At 54.4% G+C, this 19,662-nt stretch overlaps 1 protein-coding gene across 1 annotated transcript in view; it reads left to right on the top strand.

The window, feature by feature from the left end:
- The window catches only part of ENG (endoglin), a 31,708-nt gene that overhangs the window by 10,591 nt on the left and 1,455 nt on the right, over positions 1 to 19,662 (top strand). The window contains exons 3-13 of the mRNA XM_012772017.3: positions 8,296 to 8,436; positions 10,735 to 10,900; positions 11,609 to 11,774; positions 12,056 to 12,182; positions 12,591 to 12,765; positions 12,991 to 13,133; positions 16,663 to 16,800; positions 17,010 to 17,048; positions 17,553 to 17,669; positions 18,005 to 18,256; positions 19,189 to 19,243. Coding sequence (XP_012627471.2) covers positions 8,296 to 8,436; positions 10,735 to 10,900; positions 11,609 to 11,774; positions 12,056 to 12,182; positions 12,591 to 12,765; positions 12,991 to 13,133; positions 16,663 to 16,800; positions 17,010 to 17,048; positions 17,553 to 17,669; positions 18,005 to 18,256; positions 19,189 to 19,243 — 1,519 coding nt within the window. The remainder of the gene's footprint in view (positions 1 to 8,295; positions 8,437 to 10,734; positions 10,901 to 11,608; positions 11,775 to 12,055; positions 12,183 to 12,590; positions 12,766 to 12,990; positions 13,134 to 16,662; positions 16,801 to 17,009; positions 17,049 to 17,552; positions 17,670 to 18,004; positions 18,257 to 19,188; positions 19,244 to 19,662) is intronic.

The following is a 19,662-nucleotide window of genomic DNA, read 5'->3' as shown; positions in this document are numbered from 1 at the left end:
GGCAGGCTGCAAGCTCCACGGCTGCGAGGGGTGTTTGAGCAGGTGGTAGAGAGTGCTAGGGTTGGGACACCCAGGGTCCAGTCCTCACACAGCACCTGCTGTGCAGAGGGTGGCCCTTCTCCCTGCCCTCTCATACACATACCTTCCTTGGGCTCAGGAGCTCACCTGAGAATCACAGAGTAGCAGAATCTGGCCCAGGGCCGGCAGACACCAAATAACTGTTGAATGCGTACAGGAATGCACGTGTGCGCGGTGTGCGACCTCGGTGCTGGTGTTAGGAACACAGTTCTTGAGGCAGACAGCCCTCCAACCGAGCGTTGGCTCCACCACTTATAGCTGCATCCCCTGAGGCCACCTCGCCAAGCCTCTGTTTTCCCAGGGAACATGGAGGGGACAATAATATCCACCTCACAAGGCTGGCGTGAGAATCCGGCAGGAAGGTGCAGGCGAAATATTGAGCGTAGGGCCTGCCGGGGTGACAGCTCCGTGCATGGTAGCTGTGAGTATTGTGACTGTTACTGCTCCCCTCTGGGCTCCATTCCCCACCTGTAAACACCATCATTTTGCCAGGGGTGTTGCAGTTTATAGAACATCTGCACGTCGGTTGACTAACTGGAACCTCAAAGGTTATCGCTACAGGATAGATGAGGCAGGGGCTCAGAATCCACTCTTAGAGAGGCAGCAGAGGTCCAGCCTCATGGAGTTGGGCCTCCCTCCGGTGCTCCTGGCCTCCCTGCCCCAAGGGTTGGGCCCATGGTCCCACCAGACTCTGTGGCATCACTGGGAACCTGTGGTTTCCCTGAGAGGCGCCTTCCTCCCCAGGCAGCCCCTAAGAATGGGGTCTGCAACCCTCACCAGATGCCTGCTCTGAGCCCTGCCTTTGAGGAGCAGTGATGATGCAGAGAGCATTTAGAGCAGGCCCTGTCCCTGGGCCACACGTGGGCCACGGAGGCAGAGGTGGGCATAGCAGCCCTGGTGATCAGTGATGGAATCAGCAGCGGGCTGCAGGTGATGGGAGGAACAGCGCTGAATGAGGAGGGAAGGGGCCTGAAGGAAGGGCTCCCCAGGATCTAGCCAAAGAGGGGGTCCAGGGCATTCCAGGCAGAGGGCATTGCATGAGCAAAGGCTTAGGGGAAGACCCGTGGGCGGGCATGGGCATGGGGGTGACTGCTGTCTCAGCAGCCAGCCCGACCCCTCCCGACCTGTGGCCGGCTTCTCTGGTCGCTGGCACGGAGAAGCGGGTTTCCTGTCCATCCCCGCGCAGCCTCAGAATCCTCAGATTTCCTGTGGGTGGGCGGCGGAGGAGCGGAGGCAGCCAAGAAGCTTGGGGAAGGGACGGTCAGCGTGTGCTGGGAGGTCTGCAGACAGCCGAGGGCCGCTGGGCAGGGGCTCTATCTCGCTGGGTCCCTGAAGGGCAGGCCGGAGCCTGGATTCCGGGAGGGGGCCTAGGGTCACATCCTGACCCGCGGAGACAGGAAACCAGGCTGGTGTCTCAGCGATTCCCGCCAGGCCGACTGCGCCGCTGATCTGCCGTCCTGCTGACAAACCCGGCAGCCGGCGGGGCAGAGCTCGGTCAGCCGCTGATTCACCCCAGTGCCGGCAAACTCGGGGGCGCTGAAGACCCCACCCACGCCAAGCAGACAGAACCCGCAGGCCCAGGCACTGACTCACTCCCGGCCAGAGGGGCAGGCAAGGCTGTTCAGGCGGAGTGAGAGCTGGGAGGGACCCCAGCGGGGAGGCTGGAGGGGCTGTGGAAGGCAGTGCAGCTCTCAGGCCTGGGCAAGGGGGGCCCTCGCCCCGGGACCCAGAGGAAGTGGTCTCTCCCTGTCCAGGGTGGGGAACCTCCAGGGCTGAAGGGATCTCCCCATGTGGAACCTGCACCCCTCCCTTCTAGACCATGCTCTGAGTACCCAAGACCCCAGAATTCCTTGCCCAAATGGAGCTGAACCTCCTCCCAGGGCTGGGCAGAGCTCTTTCTTGTTCTGTGCCCTAGAGGGGACACTGCTTGGCTGATGCGAGCTCCCCTAGACCTCAAGGACGGTCGAGTTGGCTGTTTGGGGGTGGACACGGTGAAACTTGGGCATCTGGGCTGGGCTGTCCACACGGACACACGAGCACCTTGCTGTGCTGTCTGAATCAAGGTGAACAGAAGGAAGGTGGGCTGGGGCCGGGGCCTACCATTTGTATTCTTGTCCCAGGCCTTGCAAATATTAGAGGCAGGCTTGTGAAAGGGCAAGGACTTGGAGTCAGACAGGCTGGGCAGGGATTGCAACTGCCCTGTCATTGCTGGATCTCTGGTGTCCAGCTTGGAGTCAGCCTGAGAAAAAATATCTGATGGCTGGGTGGTTGGGGTTACAGAGGGATAGATGGGTGGGTAAGTGGATGGAGAGGTGAGTGGGTGGATGGTGAGTGGATGGATAGGTGGGTGGGTGGATGGTGAGTGGATGGAGAGGTGGGTGGATGGAGAGGTGGGTGGGTGGATGGTGAGTGGATGGATAGGTGGGTGGGTGGATGGTGAGTGGATGGAGAGGTGGGTGGGTGGATGGTGAGTAGATGGATAGGTGGGTGGGTGTGTGGTGAGTGGATGGAGAGGTGAATGGATGGAGAGGTGGGTGGGTGGATGGTGAGTAGATGGAGAGGTGGATGGGTGGGTGGACGGACAGGTAAGTGGGTGGGTGGATGGATGGGTGGATGGATAGGTGGGTGGGTGGGTAGGTGGATGGGTAGGTGAGTGGATGGGTAGATGGGTGGGTGGGTGGATAGGTGGGTGGGTGGGTAGTTGGATGGGTGGGTGGGTGGATAGTTGGGTGGGTGGGTAGATGGGTGGATGGATAGGTGGGTGGGTAGGTAGATGGGTAGATGGGTGAGTAGTTGGATGGGTGGGTGGGTAGATGGGTGGATGGATAGGTGAGTGGGTAGATAGATGGATGGGTGGATAGATGGGTGGATGGATAGATAATGGAAGGAAGAGAGGGAGGGAGGGAAGAAGGAAGGAAGGAAGGAGAAAATGTACATGCATATAAGCATTTGCTGATTGGCCATCCCCAGGGGGTTGGTGGTGTTGATTGCTGTTTATGTCTGGTTGTTTGAAGGTGTTAGTCTTGTTTTCTGCCAAGCTCCTGAGAACAAAGTTGTGCATTTTCCTGTATCCCTTTGGGAGTATGGAAGCCCCAGGCTGGGCCCAGCCCGGGCCTCTCAGGCGGGCTGTGATGTGGGGAGCTGAGGAGAGCTTGGGCCAACCACCAGCAGCACCAGAGGGACCAGGGACTCCTCAGCTGGGGAGGAAGCGTATGTCCCCAGGGAGTTCTGGCAGCGCATTCTATGGCCCCCCCGGCTGGAGACCGGGACTCCTAGATGCCAAATGCTGGGACCCCTACGAGACAGGTTGGAATTCTAGAACATCACTGATCCTACTCCTCCCTGTACAGAGGGGGAAACCGAGGCCCAGAGAGGGCATGCCACAGTGAGGCGTGACTGAGGTGTCTCAGTTCTCGGTAACTGTGGCCCACCTCTAACACCAGCTCTAGCAGCCCCTAGACCCTGGCGCTCCTCTGGATGAGTGCGCAGGGCAGAGACAGAGGGGATGAAGGCCAAGCCTCCCACGTAGTTAGCTGGCACTGGACGACCAGCTTTGCAGGCAGAATCACGCTGAATCCTCACAAATCTGTGGAGTGGGCATACTGTGCAGTCCATTTTCTACATAAGGAAACTGAGGCCCAGAGAGGAGCAGTGACTGTCCAGGGTCACAGGCTACTCGCTGAGCCCACATTTGAATTCAGGTCTGTCTGGCACCGACCCCCTTCCCGCCCTACCCTGCCTCTATGTACCATCTGAGTCTTCTGGGGTGGACAGAGGGACGGCTGGCGACAATCTGGCCGCCTCCGGTCAGACCCTGGGAGGGCGGGGGCTGCAGCAGCCCCGAGGCTCCACTCCTAGAAGAATTACTGGAAGCGACTTTCTATAAGTGGCTACTAGCACTCAGGGCCTCCTCACCGAAATCCCCCCTTCCCGCCACCTACGGCTGGGCCAACAATGGCATCTGTGGGATACTGGCACAAAAATAGAAACTCGGCTCCCGTCCACCCGCCCAGGGAGGGGGCCGGGGCAGGCCCGACTGGCGGGGCTGGGGGCACGGCGCTGGCCCCTCTGCCAGAACTCCCAGGATCCCACCGGGAAGGCGGGGAGCTTGGGGTGGGGGCTCACAGGGGCCTTTCTTTGCCTTTGAGCCTGGGGCGGAGGGAAGAGGGAAGTCGGTGTGCGTGTGAGTGGCTGCCGCCTGCGCCGTGAGTCAGGGCGGCGGGATGCAAATGTCTGCTGTGGAAACCCTGACCCTGGCTTTCTCGTAACTGGCTGGCGTCCTGCTGGCCTGGCACTCAGAGACCCTGAGCACACACACAGCCTTTCAGCCTCCCTGCGTTTCCAAACTGCTCGCTTGCAGTGTGACCCTGGCAGTGACAGCCCCATCCCCCTGCCACCCCCAACTCTGCAGGGAAGGACTTGGTGACAGCTCAGTGGTGGGTTTGGTTTGTGAGCTAATGGAGAAGAGCTGAGTGTCATGACAAGTGTCCTGAAGCTCCAGCCTCCTGATGCCCTCACCCCAGCGTGACCCGGCCGTCACCTCCACTTCCCTTTTTTCACTTCCTTCATCCACGGCTCCTCCTGGTATGGGGTTCCCAACCCTGTCCTACCCCCATTTCACAGATTATGAAACTGAGGCACAGAGGAACAAGGACAGTGCAGAGCAGCGGCAGGATTGGACAGTCACAGGGCTCTTCCCTCACTGCTCAGGGCCTGCACTCTGGCTCCTGCAGCGCCCTCGGCCTGTGGGTGGGTGGCCTCCAAGAGACAAATGACGGATCTTGCTGCAGCCTGTGGCATCTCCTGGCTGCAGCCTCCAAACCAGGGGCCTTCTATTCACTGTGTGTGGGCCTTGTAGCTCTCTCCTCCAGGTGGGGACAGACAGATGGGCTGGATAGTGACAGACCATGGGGCAGTTGAGGAGAGAGGTACAGTGAGAGGGAGGACGTGGTCCAAGTGAGCAGCCCAGAGGTCTAGGGACTGTGGCTCCACTCTGGCACCAGGCCAACGTGCTCTGGGCTCCTGACTTCGCCACTCACCAGCAGTTCCCTCCCCGAGCCTCTATTTCTGCATCTGTAAAATGGGAGAACGTGCTTGGGTCAGATAGCACGTGCAACATGCTCAGCACAGGGCCAGGCACCCGTTAGTTGGAACCGTGATAAATCACTTTGCAGTAATTCAATATCAGTGATTCAACTGATATTCAGTTGTTGTTTTTTAATAGCTTTATTGAGATAAAATTCACCCATTTAAAGTGTCCAGTTGAGCAGTTTTGGTGTATCCAGAGTTGTGCAACCAGATCCGATTGTTTGAGTTGACAGCACATACGCAATCAGGGTAAAGAGGGCGGGCACGTCCGTCCCCAGTGATGCGGGCGGACCGGCTGTGCCTGGGCCTTTCCCGTCACAACGGACGTGGGTCTCGCTTCGCTCCGGTGAATTTCCAGCAGTGATCACAATCCTGGAACAAAGTGTCCGTTCTGACATTTAGATGTATGACATATTTTATCAAAATATGGCGTTAGATCCAGCATTTAATTTTTTTCTAGCCAGCTTATGCAAACCATAGACCAGCATTCAATTTTTAAAGTGTTTAGAAAGGGCCGGGCCCGGTGGCTCACACCTGTAATCCTAGCACTCTGGGAGGCCGAGGCGGGCGGATTGCTCAAGGTCAGGAGTTCGAAACCAGCCTGAGCAAGAGCAAGACCCCGTCTCTACTAGAAATAGAAAGAAATGAATGGCCAACTAATATATATAGAAAAAGTATTAGCCGGGCATGGTGGCGCATGCCTGTAGTCCCAGCTACTCGGGAGGCTGAGGCAGGAGGATTGCTTGAGCCCAGGAGTTTGAGGTTGCTGTGAGCTAGGCTGACGCCACAGCACTCACTCTAGCCTGGGCAACAAAGCGAGAGTCTGTCTCAAAAAAAAAATAAAGTGTTTAGAATGCATAATATTTAAAAAAAAAAACTGATGAAACAATGCATTTGGAAAGCCAAAAGTTATAAACCCATTAAAAAACATTAATCCAACATGTGAACTGATACAAACATAAATTTAAAATGTATCGTATTAGGCTACTATAAATTAGCATAAAAATAATTTTAAAATAAGCAATCTGAATATCACACTAAAATGAAAAAATAATCTGTGAAACATTGAAAGTGAAATAATAGCATTTGCTCTTTTTTGTTTTAAAGAGCAAGGTTAGAAGCGAAGAGTGATTATGGTGTCATTGTTGGGTAACGGAAATATTTCTGGGCAGATTTTTCCAGCGGCTGTGACACTGTCTCTGGCTTTGTGACATCACTTGGGGAAATGGCAAGGAGATGATTAGATGATAAATCTCCAAACTTTCCACTGGTGTCTTCATCGTGAAACACTAGTCTCCCTTTTCATAGCTTTGAGGAGACATTTGGGGTCCTCTTTTTATTTATTTATTTTTATTTATTTTATTATTAAATTTTTTTTTTTGAGACAGAGTCTCGCTTTGTTGCCCAGGCTAGAGTGAGTGCCGTGGCGTCAGCCTAGCTCACAGCAACCTCAAACTCCTGGGCTCAAGCGATCCTGCTGCCTCAGCCTGCCGAGTAGCTGGGACTACAGGCATGCACCACCATGCCTGGCTAATTTTTTCTATATAAATTTTTAGTTGGTCAATTAATTTACTTTCTATTTTTAGTAAAGATGGGGGTCTTGCTCAGGCTGGGTTTGAACTCCTGACCTTGAGCAGTTCACCCGCCTCGGCCTCCCAGAGTGCCAGGATTACAGGTATGAGCCACCGCGCCCGGCCTGGGGTCATCTTCTAGACTGCCAGCCTTCATCTGAAAGCAGCTGGAGTCTGTGTTTCAGCAAAATGTTTCCGTTTGCCTTTGGCCTTGTGCGTTGGTGGTGGGGCGCAGACCAGGCAGGGTTAGTCTTGGTACTCACCGGTTCACATACCACTGGCTCAGAAAGTCTTGGAGCAGCACAGAGGTCATTCTTGCAATAGAAGCTTTGCCTCGTGGGTTGCTGTGTTCTTTTTCTTTTGGGAATAAGGTGGGGGAAATGTGCAAGGGCAGTACAGTGGTTAGGACTAGACCTACCTGCCCAGGTACCAATCCCAGCCCCTGACTTACTTGCTGTGTGATCCTGGGCAAATGACTTCACCTCTGTGTGCCGTGTTTCCCAAATCAGTAAGTGAGACTAAGAATGGTACCTATCTCTTAGGGTTGTTGCAAGGATTCAATGAGTTAATGTGTAAAGCACTTAGGACAGTCCTGGCACATAGTAGGCCCTATGTAAATGTTAGGTGGTAGTGGTGTTATAAAAACATTGTAAATGCATATACCATTGGTACTTTAGAATTTTTTTTTTTTTTTCGATACAGAATCTTGCTCTGTTGCATGGGCTGGAGTGCCATGGTGTCAGCCTGGCTCACAATAACCTCAAACTCCTGGGCTCAAGCAATCCTCCTGCCTCAGCCTCCCGAGTAGCTGGGACTACAGGCATGCGCCACCATGCCCGGCTAATTTTTTCTATATATTTTTAGTTGGCCAATTAATTTCTATTTTTAGTAGAGGCGGGGGTCTCGCTCTTGCTCAGGCTGGTTTTGAACTCCTGACCTCAGCAATCTGCCCGCCTCAGCCTCCCAGAGTGCTAGGATTACAGGCGTGAGCCATTACACCCGGCGGTCATTTAGATATTTTAATGCTATCGGTACATCTTGAGACATACATGATTTCAACTTCATGTTCTTATACCAAAATAATGGTATTATACCAAAAAAGACCCCAGTGTTTTCACACTTTAGAATGGTAAGGCAAACAGGAATGCTGCAAACTGGGGGAGCAGTGCGAACGTCTCATGTGGGCTGGGAGCAGAGTTGTCACCCAGGGACTGCCAGAGAGGGAGCGGGGACAGCGGGGTGAGGGGTCACTGTCTCCATGCACCGGGCCCTCTCTAAGGCTCAGTACACAGCAAGCGCTCAGGAGAAACAATAAACCTTGATTGATTGTTGGATGAAGTTCAAGCTCAGCCCAGTGTTTTTCCTTTCTTTGGATTTGCTGGGACGTACCTCCCTCATTCATCAGCAGATATTTTCCGAGCACGTCCCGAGGGCCAGGCTAGGGTGAGCAGGCCAGGCAGGGAGAAGCCAGCAGCGAACGAGCCGTCAACCAGCCAGGGTGGCACGACCTATGCAAGTCTGACTGGTCTGTGTGTCTGTCTGCTCCGCGCCCCTGCAGGAGCTGTCGCAGCTGGAGCTGGCTCTCCAGGCATCCAGGCAAAATGGCACTCGGCCCCAAGAGGTGCTTCTGGTCCTCGGCACAGACAAGAATGTCTTCCTGCAGCTACAGGCCCCGGGCATCCCACTTCACCTGGCCTATGTGAGTGTGTTACCCCTAGTCCCAGGCTCAGGCATTGGCCATGGGAGGTCCCTGTGTCCTCTGTGGACCAGGGTCTCCCACCCCAGTGGCCAAGCCCTGCTTCTCCTGTTCATCTGACACTCTCAGGGCCTGACAAAGATGGCCCAGAGCGCAGCAGGACCTCGGGTAGAGTCCGGACCTGGAGGTGGGAATTGGATTGACGTTCAACCCTGGCCAACTCCGGTCCTCATATAGCCTCAGTTTGCCCATCTGTCCAGTGGAATAATTGCACCCAATGATATTCCATAAAATAATCTTTTCACTTTTCATAAAGACATATATTGGAAAATATTTCCATCCAGAGGGAAAGGGCCAGGAGGAAACCTCACGAGGTGTTAACAGTGGTCATGGCTGGGAAGTGGGATTAGGAGAGACATTTATTTTGTTCTTTGTACTTTGTTGAATTTGCAAGAGTTGCTTTAATTGACTTGGCCTACTTTGGAGAAAAATTATTTTTAAAAAGTCAGGCTAGAAGTGTTGGACACATCGACCAAAGAGAGGAGCTCAGCTGGGCTGGAGGAGACGGGCCGGTCAGCACTGCCTCCTCCACAGGGAAGGCTCCGGGAGGGAGGCGGCCCCAGATGTGAGCAGCTGTTGTTTACAGCAGATAAAGCAGAGGGCGAGGGAGGAGAGACACAAAGAAACATGGAAGCAGGGAGAGGACAGACGGACGCTGGAGAGGACAGCTCAGGGGCCCATAGGGACAGGCCTGGACACAGAGAGAGAAGTAGGGCTGAGGAGCAGGGGTGAAGCATCCAGACTGGTGGCAGTGGTGACACAGAGAAGACAGACATGGCCAAGCCAGCAATGCAAAGCCCCCAGGAATGAGGGAGGAGGACAAATCCAACCATGGGGGCTTGGCCTTGGCACCCTAAGGGAAGTCAATTTTCCAGCGGAAAAGCACCGCTATCTCCCCGTCTCCCCTCCCCCATTTCTACTCTCCCTCCCACTCGTGGGACCCGAGCCTGGCAGAGCCCAGGATGACTCAGAAACATGAAACATGCTGGAAGGTTGCAGCAGCCTGCGGGCTCTGGGCTCCTGCCTCAGCCTCGCTGCTCCTTCCTCCCTCCCAGGGTAAGAGTACCCGCGGAGGGGCTGTGGAGCCAGAGACCAGCAAGGGGATAGAGGCAGAGGCCCAACAGGGCTTGGGCCTTGGTGCCAGGCGCTTTAATCCCTCCCATATCCCCATTTTACAGACAGGGGATATATGACGTGGCAGATCCATGCCCCCGACCCAGTTCTAAACCACTGTCCCAGCCCAGTGGGGGCTGGGTCTGCACCAGGGCACTCATCACCTTGCCCCCTTGTTAAATTTCTGCAGGCAAGGTATGGTGCTTCATTGTAGGTGGCCCATTCTGTGATGTCTTGCCTACTGTCACTATCTGGCAATCCCCCTTAGCATGTAGCCTGAAACCCTTATGCTGCTGCTGCTTCATTCAGCTCAATGCCCCTCACTTTGGACATGGAACTCAGAGGAAACTCTGAGTCTGTGGACCCAACAGCTTCCTCTGAATCCTTCATTCCCCAGAGCACCTCCTCCAGGAAGTCCTCCTGTTTCTTCCCCCCAGCCCACCTGGGTCTCTCCTGAGGCACTGGCAATAAAGGCTGCACAGATTCCTCGCCCTTGACCAATCAGGGCACCTGCTTCTCCCCTTTGTTTCTTATTAAATAATATTCTCTGTCTTCTATTGCTTCAAATGGCTTGATACATATCGAGTTTCTGAATGGTTAGATTCCCCCAGGACAAGGATCATCCCTCTCTATCTTTAATTAATTAATTAATCATCCATTTCTTCTTTCCTCCCTTCCTCCCTCACTTCCCACGTGCAGGGAGCACCTGGGTGGTAGGGTGAAGCTGGCATGTCAGGGTCCCTGTGGGGCCCAGGGCCCAGCACAAGGTCAGACAAATATTTCTCAGTGCCTACTGTGTGTCAAGCACTGTGCAAGGATGGGCAAGGTAGACGGCATCCCTTACGGACCCTCAGAGTACTGGGGGAGACATCCACGTGATGTCATTACATGTGAGTCGAATGAGTACAACTATGGAGGGCCAGACTGGTAATGTTTAGACAGGCGGCTGAGAATGGATGTCTGGAAGAGAGAATCGGCTGATCTGACTGGGGTGGGGGTATTTGGGGGCCTCTGGGCTGACATTCTCAGCCAATGGGCTGACTCCCCAAATCACTTCCTGGCCTCCTGCATGGGCAGATGGGAGGCATGCTGCCAGACAGCACTCTGAGCCTCCGTGTGTCTCCCCAGAACCCCAGCCTGGTCTTCATCAAAGAGCTCGCTGGAGTCAACACCACACAGCTGCCACCCTTCACCTCCAAGAGCCAGATCCTGGACTGGGCAGCTGCAAAGGGCCCCATCAGCTCTGCCGCTGAGCTGGACGACCCCCACAGCATCATCCTGCATCTGGGCCAAGGTGAGGCTCCCCGGCAACCTGCCTGGGCCTGGGCTCAGCTCTGCAGGGACCTGAGCTCCTCTGGCCCATTCCTCAGACTCGGACACAGCGAGTTAGTCCTCTTTCACCAAATATCGGATAGGACCGTGTGAAATACCAGTTTTTTCACCTAAAAAATAGCACTTTCTTTTTTTTTTAATTTATTTATAATTTTTCTTTCTTTCTTTTTTTTCTTTTTTTATTTTCCTCAACCACACTGGAATACAAGCACTTTCATATTATTTATTGTATATGAACTATGTGCCAAGCCCTATGCTTGGCACTTGAGGACTCTGCTGTCCTGGAGCTGATGAGGAAGATGACAATAAACATACACACAGAAAAATAAATGCTATAATTTCAGGTTTGGGTAAAAGCTGTAAAAGATTAAAATGGGGGGATGTGCTGGGTGGGTGCGGGGCTGCATCCTAACACGTGCCATGGGCTCAGCCCGGATGTTGACCCTGTGTTGACAAATGAGGAAACGGAGGCCCGCGGCTTGCACACGGTCACTCGGCAGGTAAGTGGTGGAGAGGAGATTTGAACCCAGGTCCTCCGATGCCTCTCCACCTTTGGGGCTCCATCCTGCCCACGCCCCACCACCATGCCTTTGGCTGTGGGCGAGAGTGAGGCTCTGTGTTACGTGCCGGGTCGCTCAGGGAGGGGACTGAGGTGCGCTTGTCTCCACAGCCCAGGGGGCACCGTCCTACTGCCTGCCCGAAGCCCACCGGGACATGGGCGGCACGCTCGAATGGCAGCCGCGCACCCCGGCCTTGGTCCGCGGCTGCCGCCTGGAAGGCGTGGCCGGCCACAAGGAGGCGCACATCTTCAGGGTCCTGCCGGGCTCCTCCGCCGGGTAAGGGCGCGCGCCCGACCACGCTGGGCCCCGCCCCTTATTAAGCCCCGCCCCCGCCAGGTAAGGGCGCGGTCGCCCTCACCTATTTCTAGGGCCAGTCCTCAATAAGCCCCTACCGGAGGGGCCCAACCTCGCCCCAGTCCCACCGCAGTCCCCTAGACCCATACCTGGCCAGGTAGCAGTGCAGCCGCTGCCCACCCGACGCCAGGCCCCTTCGCCGGCCTGGCCTGGCTGGGTCAGCATTCCCGCCCACGCTGACGCAGCCACCTGTCCCCCCGCAGGCCCCGGACGGTGACAGTGAAGGTGGAACTGAGCTGCGTGTCTGGGGATCCGGACGCCGTCCTCATCCTGCAGGGGCCACCCTACGTGTCCTGGCTCATCGACGCCAACCACAACATGCAGATCTGGGTGAGTCCTGCAGCTTCCCAAACAGAAAACCCAACTCCCAACCTCCACTGCCAGGCTGCCCCGCGCACCAGCACTCCAGCCCTGACCTGGGTACACGACGGTCCTTCTGCCCCCAGCGCTCTTCCTCTGTGCACCACCTGTTCTTGCTTCAGACCTTTGCCTGGGGCCAACTCCTCCAGGAAGCCTTCCCTGATCTGCTAGGGAGCCCCCAACCCAGCCTACAGGGTCAGGGAAGATTCTTGGAGAGGGGACCCCTGAGCTGAGCTGAAGGACAAACAGGAGCCAGCGAACAGGGGAAGGAGGCCAGGCAGAGGGGACAGCAGGACCCGGCCTGGCATAATCCTGGCCGGCCTGCCGTGCCCCCACCGTGCCAATGGTTCCCTGCTCTGCCTCTCCCCCTGCCGCTAGACCACTGGTGAGTACTCCTTCAAGATCTTCCCAGAGAAGAACATGCGTGGCTTCGTGCTCCCAGACACACCCCAAGGCCTCCTGGGGGAGGCCCGGATGCTGAACGCCAGCGTCATAGCGTCCTTTGTGGAGTTACCCCTGGCCAGGGTCGTCTCGCTTCGGGCCCCCAGCTGTGGTGAGCACCAGCCCCGCCCCTGCCCCGCGTTTCCCCGCCCCTCCCCTGGATCAGCTGCCGCAGCGGGGTGAAGCGCTGCTGTGTGAGCGGGGGTTGGGCACCTCAGCCCTCTCAGCCTCACCTTCCTCACCTGCCACAGGCGGGCGGTGGGTGTAGCTGACCGTAGAAGAGCTCGGTGCCCGTGCACAGTGAGCGCTCAGCGACTGTCCTCCTGGTGCCCCACAGGCGCTGGGCTGCCGACCTCACCTGCGCCAGTCCAGACCACTCCTCCCAGAGACACCTGCAGCCCAGAGCTGCTCATGTCCCTGCTCCAGCCGAAGTGCGCCAACGACGTCATGACTCTGGTACTCAAGAAAGATCTTGTGGCGGTAAGGAAGGGCTTGCCCCTCTGACCCGGGCTGACATGGGCAGCTGGTCCTTCCACTAGCCCAAGAATTGTGGGGTCCTAGCCCAGGCAGGGCGACAAGTCACAGTTTTCCCACTTGTAACATGGGGTCGATAAAGGCACCTACCACGTGGTAAGAATCAGATGAGGTCTGACAGGCCAAGCACTCGGCACAGTCAGATGTGGTGCATACTCAGTGCTCAGTAAATAATGCCAGTACTGGGTTGTTGTTATTTATTTTTTTTATTTCAGCATAGTATGGGGGTACAAATTTTAAGGTTTCAAAAAATGCCCTTTCCCCCTCTTCCCCCCACAAGTCTGAGTTTCCAGCATGACCATCCCCCAGATGGTGCACATGTCACTTGTTATGTATGTATATACCCGCCCCCTCCCCCCCCCACCTTCCCAATACTGTATTACTGTAGTGCCTATGTGTCCACTTAGGTGCTGCTCAGTTAATACCAGTTTGCTGGTGAGTATATGTGGTGCTTGTTTTTCCATTCTTGGGATACTTCACTTAGTAGTATGGGCTCCAGCTCTAACCAGGAAAATATAAGATGTGCTATATCACCGTTGTTTCTTAGAGCTGAGGTAGTTGTTATTATTAATCCTAAATGCTTGCTGAGCTGGGTGGTCACTTAACAGAATATATGCACAATGTCGTCTCTGCCCTATTGATAAACAAGTATATTTATTATAAAAAAATACATGCATTAAAAAATATGTAAAAATTAGAAAAGAAGAAAAGCTTAACCTCTCCACCCAAAGACAATGGCGGCCAATATTTTGGTGTGTTTCTTTCTGGAGTGTTTTCTCTGTTTATTTCTTGCATCAGTGTAATCACAAGGGGTGTGTTCGTTAGTCTCCTTCTATTTCACTTACTGTATTTTTAGAGCTTTGACATCTGTATGTAACATCATGGTTAATAAGCACATATTATTCCATCATATTGACATGCTGTAATTAACTCCTCTTCCCTTATTAGACATTTTAGGTTGTTTCCAATTCCATAATGTTATAGATAGGGAAAATACATCATTGTATATGAAACTTTTTTTCTATAGGATTATTTTCTTGGGATAGATTTCTGAATTAGTGGATTGCTGGGTTAAAAAGAGTGAAGTGGCTGGGCTCAGTGGTTCATACCTGTAATCCCAGTACTTTGGGAGGCCGAGGCAGGAGGATGGCTTGAGTCCAGGAGTTTGAGGCTGCAATGAGCTATGATGATGCCACTGCACTTCAGCCTGGATGGCAGAGCAAGACCCTCTCTTGGAAAAAGAAAAAAAAAAAAAGAATGAAATTTCCAACCCACTTTCCCAAGGATGAGACTGCTTCTCTCTCTCCAAGCTATAATTTAAAAAACAAACCAAACCAAAACTCTTTGCCAATGTGGGAGGTGGAACATGATGTTCCATTCTCGTTTTAATCTAGAATTCTCTAGCGAGTTGTGAGTGTGGGCTCCAGGTGAGTGACAAGAACCTGAGTCTGTTTATCATTAGGGCTGGGTATTTTTCTTGATGAATTTTATAAGCTTTTTACATAAAGAAAAAATTTTCCCTTTGTCCATCATTTCCCCTGATTTGTTCCAGTTCTTTAAATGTTGCCTCCAGTGGTTTTTAATTTTTTGGACATAGAAAGAAAATTGGGTTATCCTTGCTGCCCATCTTCCCCTGTGTGATTTCTTTGGCCTGAGGAAAGCTCTCTGCCAGAGTTTTGATAAATCATCTCTCAGGGATATTTGGAATGATGTTGAACTCTGTGGTTAAGTCCACAGGGAAGTGTTTTGGGGGTTGGGGTGCAGGGGCCTGGATGAAGGCCCACATGAGTGCTGTCCACCTACCCCTCCTCCCCTGCCTTGCCTGGCCCAGCAGACGTCTGAGAGGTGGAGGAGCTGGTGCCGTGACCAGTGGTGGCCGGTGCTGCTGATGCCCAGTCCCCAGGGAGTGGCACTCCCTGTTTCTCCATCTTGTTGACAGACTGCAGAGCTCCCAACTTTCTGCCCAATTGCTTAACATCTGCTTCCTTGCTGGAAATAAAGAGAATTTATGTCAGGCAAATTGGCCAGATGATCTTTGAAGTGTTGCAAAGTAGGCAAGAGGCAAAAACGACACCTGAGCGAGGGGGAGGGGAAACGGGACCCTCATGCATAGCTGGTGGGAGATGAGGTCAGACCCAGCTCATTAGACGGTGAGTGAGTGACAGCAGCTATTCTAGTGACCACTAAAATTTACCTTGTAAATATTGTCTTAGCAGTTCCACCATCCTAAAGAAACCTTGCCTATTGCAAAAGGATAGTCCCTGTCACATTTTTTTGTGATTGGGAGCCTAAATATCCATCAGTATGGCCTGGATGAATAAACTGCAATCCATCAATCTCTGGAACATTACGCTGCAGTTAAAAAGAATGTGGTAAATCCATAAATATAGACACAAAGGATGTATATAATTTATTGTTGGGTGAGAAACTAAGCTGCATCATAAAGGACAGTAAGATGCCATTTGTTAAAAAAGAAATCTGCATATTCTAAGTACATGAAGTTGTATAGAAGAAAACACAAAGAAAATGCCCTGGACAGACTCACCCCAAACACAGAGCATGCTGCCCTCTCATTGACTCATTATGAAATACAGGCCCTGTTTTTTGTTTTTTTAAAAAAAAGTAAAAGGAGTACACTCTAATGATAACAACATAGTAAATCCATAAACCAGTAACATAGTTGTTTATTGTCATTTTCAAGCATTATGTATTGTACAAAATCGTGCATTCTATGCATCGTACAGAGCTGTATATGCTACACTTTGTACGACTGGCGGCACGGCAGGCTTGTTTACACCAGCTTCACCACAAACACTGTAACATCATAGTGGCTATGAAGTCACCGGGTAACGGGAATTCTTTGATTTCATTGTAACCTTACCTGGACCATAGAGGCAGAATCTCACTCTGTCACCCTGGGTAGAGTGCAATGGCACTGTCAAAGCTCACTGCAGCCTCAAATTCCTGGGCTCAAGTGATCCTCCTGCCTCAGCCTCCTGAGTAGCTGGGACTACAGGCATGTGCCAGGACACCAGCTAATTTTTCTTTTTCTTTTTCTTTTTTTTTTTGAGACAGTCTCAGTCTGTTGCCTGGGCTAGAATGCCGTGGCATCAGCCTAGCTCACAGCAACCTCAAACTCCTGGGCTCAAGCAAGGCTTCATGCCCGGCTATTTTATTCTATATGTTTTTTTTTAGTTGGCCAATTAATTTCTTTCTATTTTTAGTAGAGATGGGGTCTTGCTTTTGCTCAGGCTGGTCTTGAACTCCTGAGTTCAAATGATCCTCCCGCCTCAACCTCCCAGGGTACTAGGATTATAGGCATGAGCCACCACACCCGACCCAAGAAAAGTTTTAAGTGGGGTAGGACGAAGAGGGGGGGCAGAGCAATGGCTGTGGCTTAGGACCCCTATGCTGGGTGTGAGGGACAGGCCCCTGGGAGCCCAGTGGCCCTGATGGTGCCCTTCTCCCAACCCAGGCTCTGAAGTGCACTGTCACCAGCCTGACCTTTGGGGACCCGAGCTGCCAGGCTGAGGACAGTGGTGACCAGCTGGTGTTGCATAGCACCTACTCCAGCTGTGGCATGGAAGTGACTGCACACGTGATCAGCAATGAGGTAAGGTCGGGGACCTGAAAAATGCCAGGACCAGCCCGGCTGGTGCCCCTCCAGGGCCTCCCTGCCCTCTGCGCTGAGGGGCGTCTGGGAGACCAGGGTGTGGTGCTCAGTAGAACGTAAGACAAGCCTGGCTCATGAAAGGGGTGTGTTGGTTGGGATACCCCCGGGTCTTTCTGGCTCTGACTGGCTCCTTGGCCCTGTCCCCACAGGTGGTCGTCAACTTCCCGTGGAGCTCATCACCACAGCGGGTGAGATGGATGGTCGCTGTGCTGACCGCCCAGTCCGGGGTCTGCGTCCCAGGCTGGGCCCCTTCCTGGTTTTGGAGGGAGCAGGCTCTGACCCTGGCAAGCCATGTCTCCAGCGTGCCTCAGTCTCCCCTTTGCACGATGGGAGAGCAGTACTGTTGAGGGCCACGCTCTCAGCCTCTCAAGGCAGAGGGTTCTAGTACATATCGGCTGTGTGGCCTTGGGCAAATCACTTAAGCTTTCTGGGCCCAAAGGTATCGTCTGTAAACTGTGGCATGAGAAGGACCCTACCCCGTAGGGGTGCTTAGGAGTGGTCTCTGGGGTGACACAGGCCAAGCCCTCCACACGGCCTGGCTCGGGGCATTCTTGATACTATTCGTTTTTTTATAAAGGTGAGGCTGAAAGTCAGGCAGCTCCCCTGGGCCGGACACCTGCTCCTACACCACCCTGTCGCCTTCCTGACTGCTGCCACCAGACTGACCAAGTCCCCTTCCTGTCCTTCCACAGAAAACGGTGCAGTGCGTCGACGTGGAAAGCCTGTCCTTCCAGCTGGGGCTCTACCTCAGCCCCAACTTCCTCCAGGCCTCCAGCACCCTCGAGCTGGGCCAGCAGGGCTTCGTGCAGGTACGGCTGGCACCCCCAGGCCTCCCAGCGCCTGGGATTCCTCACGCGCCTGTCTTTCCACCATTGCTCCAGAGATGAGATGAGAATTTCACTTCCCAAAGTAAGGGGGGAGCCAGCTTGGGCACATGGGGGACAGGCAGAGGAGGCATTGCTCCGGGACACTGCCAGGAGTGTCAGCCTCTCCTCCTTATCTGCCCCAGGCAGGCCCAGGCCTTTCCTCCCACCATTAGGACTCCGTGTGGCCGCTCTTCCCACCAGCTCATATTTCAAGAGAACAGGTCAGGTGGAGGATCAAGATTAACTGCTCACACCTTGTCCCCTACCTACCCACACAGGTGAGCGTGTTCCCACCCATCCCTGAGTTCCTGCTCCAGCTAGACAGCTGCCACCTGGATTTGGGGCCTGAGGGGGACACCGTGGAACTCATCCAGGGCCGGGTGGCCAAGAGCAGCTGTGTGAACATGCTGTCCCCGAGCCCTAACGGCGACCTGCGCTTCAGCTTCCTCCTCCGCGTCTACATGGTGCCCACACCCATGACTGGCACCCTCAGCTGCACAGTAGCCCTGCGCCCTAGGACCTGGTCCCAGGTGAGTGGGTTCTGGGCCATGCCCAGCTTCAGGGGCAACTACTGAGTCTGGGGTTTTTAAGCAGGGACATGGCAGCCCAGAGGGACGTGGGACTAGCTGACAAGGGGCAGAGCCATAGTCAAGCATGTGGCCTAACAGTCTGGCTTCCAGGGATGCTCTTTCTGCTACCCTACAGCCTTCTGGTGGGACTGCTGTGTCTCGGGCATTAGCAGAATATACAGCTAAACTATCCATCTGTCCTTGTACTTCCCACTTATCATCCCTCCATCTGTCCACCCCCACCTGTCGTACCACCCAGGCACCTGCCACCCCCCACCTGCCGTACCACCCAGGCATCTGCCCCCCCCACAGTACCACCCAGGCATCCATCCACCCACCCCAGGCACCCGTCCACTCGCCTGTCCATGTGGTGTGATCGCCAGTGTAATCCCATTAACAGGAGACCTTAGGGAAGGGGGCTAAGACAAAGGACACAAAACTGTGACCTTCTGCATCTGCTGATCATAACACTTCACTGCCTGATGAACCCCCGTTCTCAGGCACTCGGTCCTAGACACTCACAGAGTCAGCCCCAGGCCCCTGCACACAGAAAGGTCCGCAGGGTTAAAAGCCTCCTGGATGTAGGAAGCCAGGGCAGCCTTCAGGGCACCCCTGAGGGAGCCTCTGCCTCCAGCCAGTGTGCCTGGGCCTCTGGGCTGACCATGCTGGGCGCTCCAAGGTGTTCACCAGGGTGAAGGACGTGGGGGGAAGGGGCTCCCACAGTGCTCACGGGCGTCAGGGGCCTCCAGGCACTCGCCACGAACATCCCAGCAGTGGAGATGGGATTCGAAGCCAAGGCCCCGGAGTGGGCTGGGACAGGGCCGCAGAGCCGGGGAGTAAGCTGGAAGCTCCTCCCAAGGGCTGCGCCACAGGCTGCTCTCCCTTCTCCCCAGGACCTGCACAGGACTGTCTCCATGCGCCTGAACGTCATCAGCCCTGACCTGTCTGGTGAGTTCCCCCTGCGTCTCCCGTCTCCAGGGCTTTGTTCCAGTGGCTGAGCTCGGAGTAGGGCACAGGGGACAGCCGGGAGAAGTGGGGCCTGGGCACATGGCAGGGGGGATCCCGGGGGAAGCCGGGAGGAGGGGCAGGAGAAGGGCTTCCCAGCGCCCAGCAGCCTGGAGTCGGATCCACAGCTGCAGCTTCTAGATGGAGACCCAGCTCACGAGCACCCCATGGGATGGGCTTCTAGGCCTCTGGCTCCCTGTGCGCTGTGCTTTTCCATCGCCATGGTTACCAGCTGACCTTGCTAGGAGACTGGGGTCTCCTTGATGGGACAAAAGGCACTTAGCATGTGGTGCTGGCCTTGCCTTCCTTGAGGCCCCCAGTGTAGAGGTCATCCCCTCAGCCAGCCCCCCACCAGGCCCAGG

Source organism: Microcebus murinus, chromosome 12 (genome assembly GCF_040939455.1).
Source record: "Microcebus murinus isolate Inina chromosome 12, M.murinus_Inina_mat1.0, whole genome shotgun sequence".
NCBI lineage: Eukaryota > Metazoa > Chordata > Mammalia > Primates > Cheirogaleidae > Microcebus > Microcebus murinus.
The sequence above is the reverse complement of the archived record's forward strand: the minus strand, read 5'-3'. Positions and strand labels throughout refer to the sequence as shown.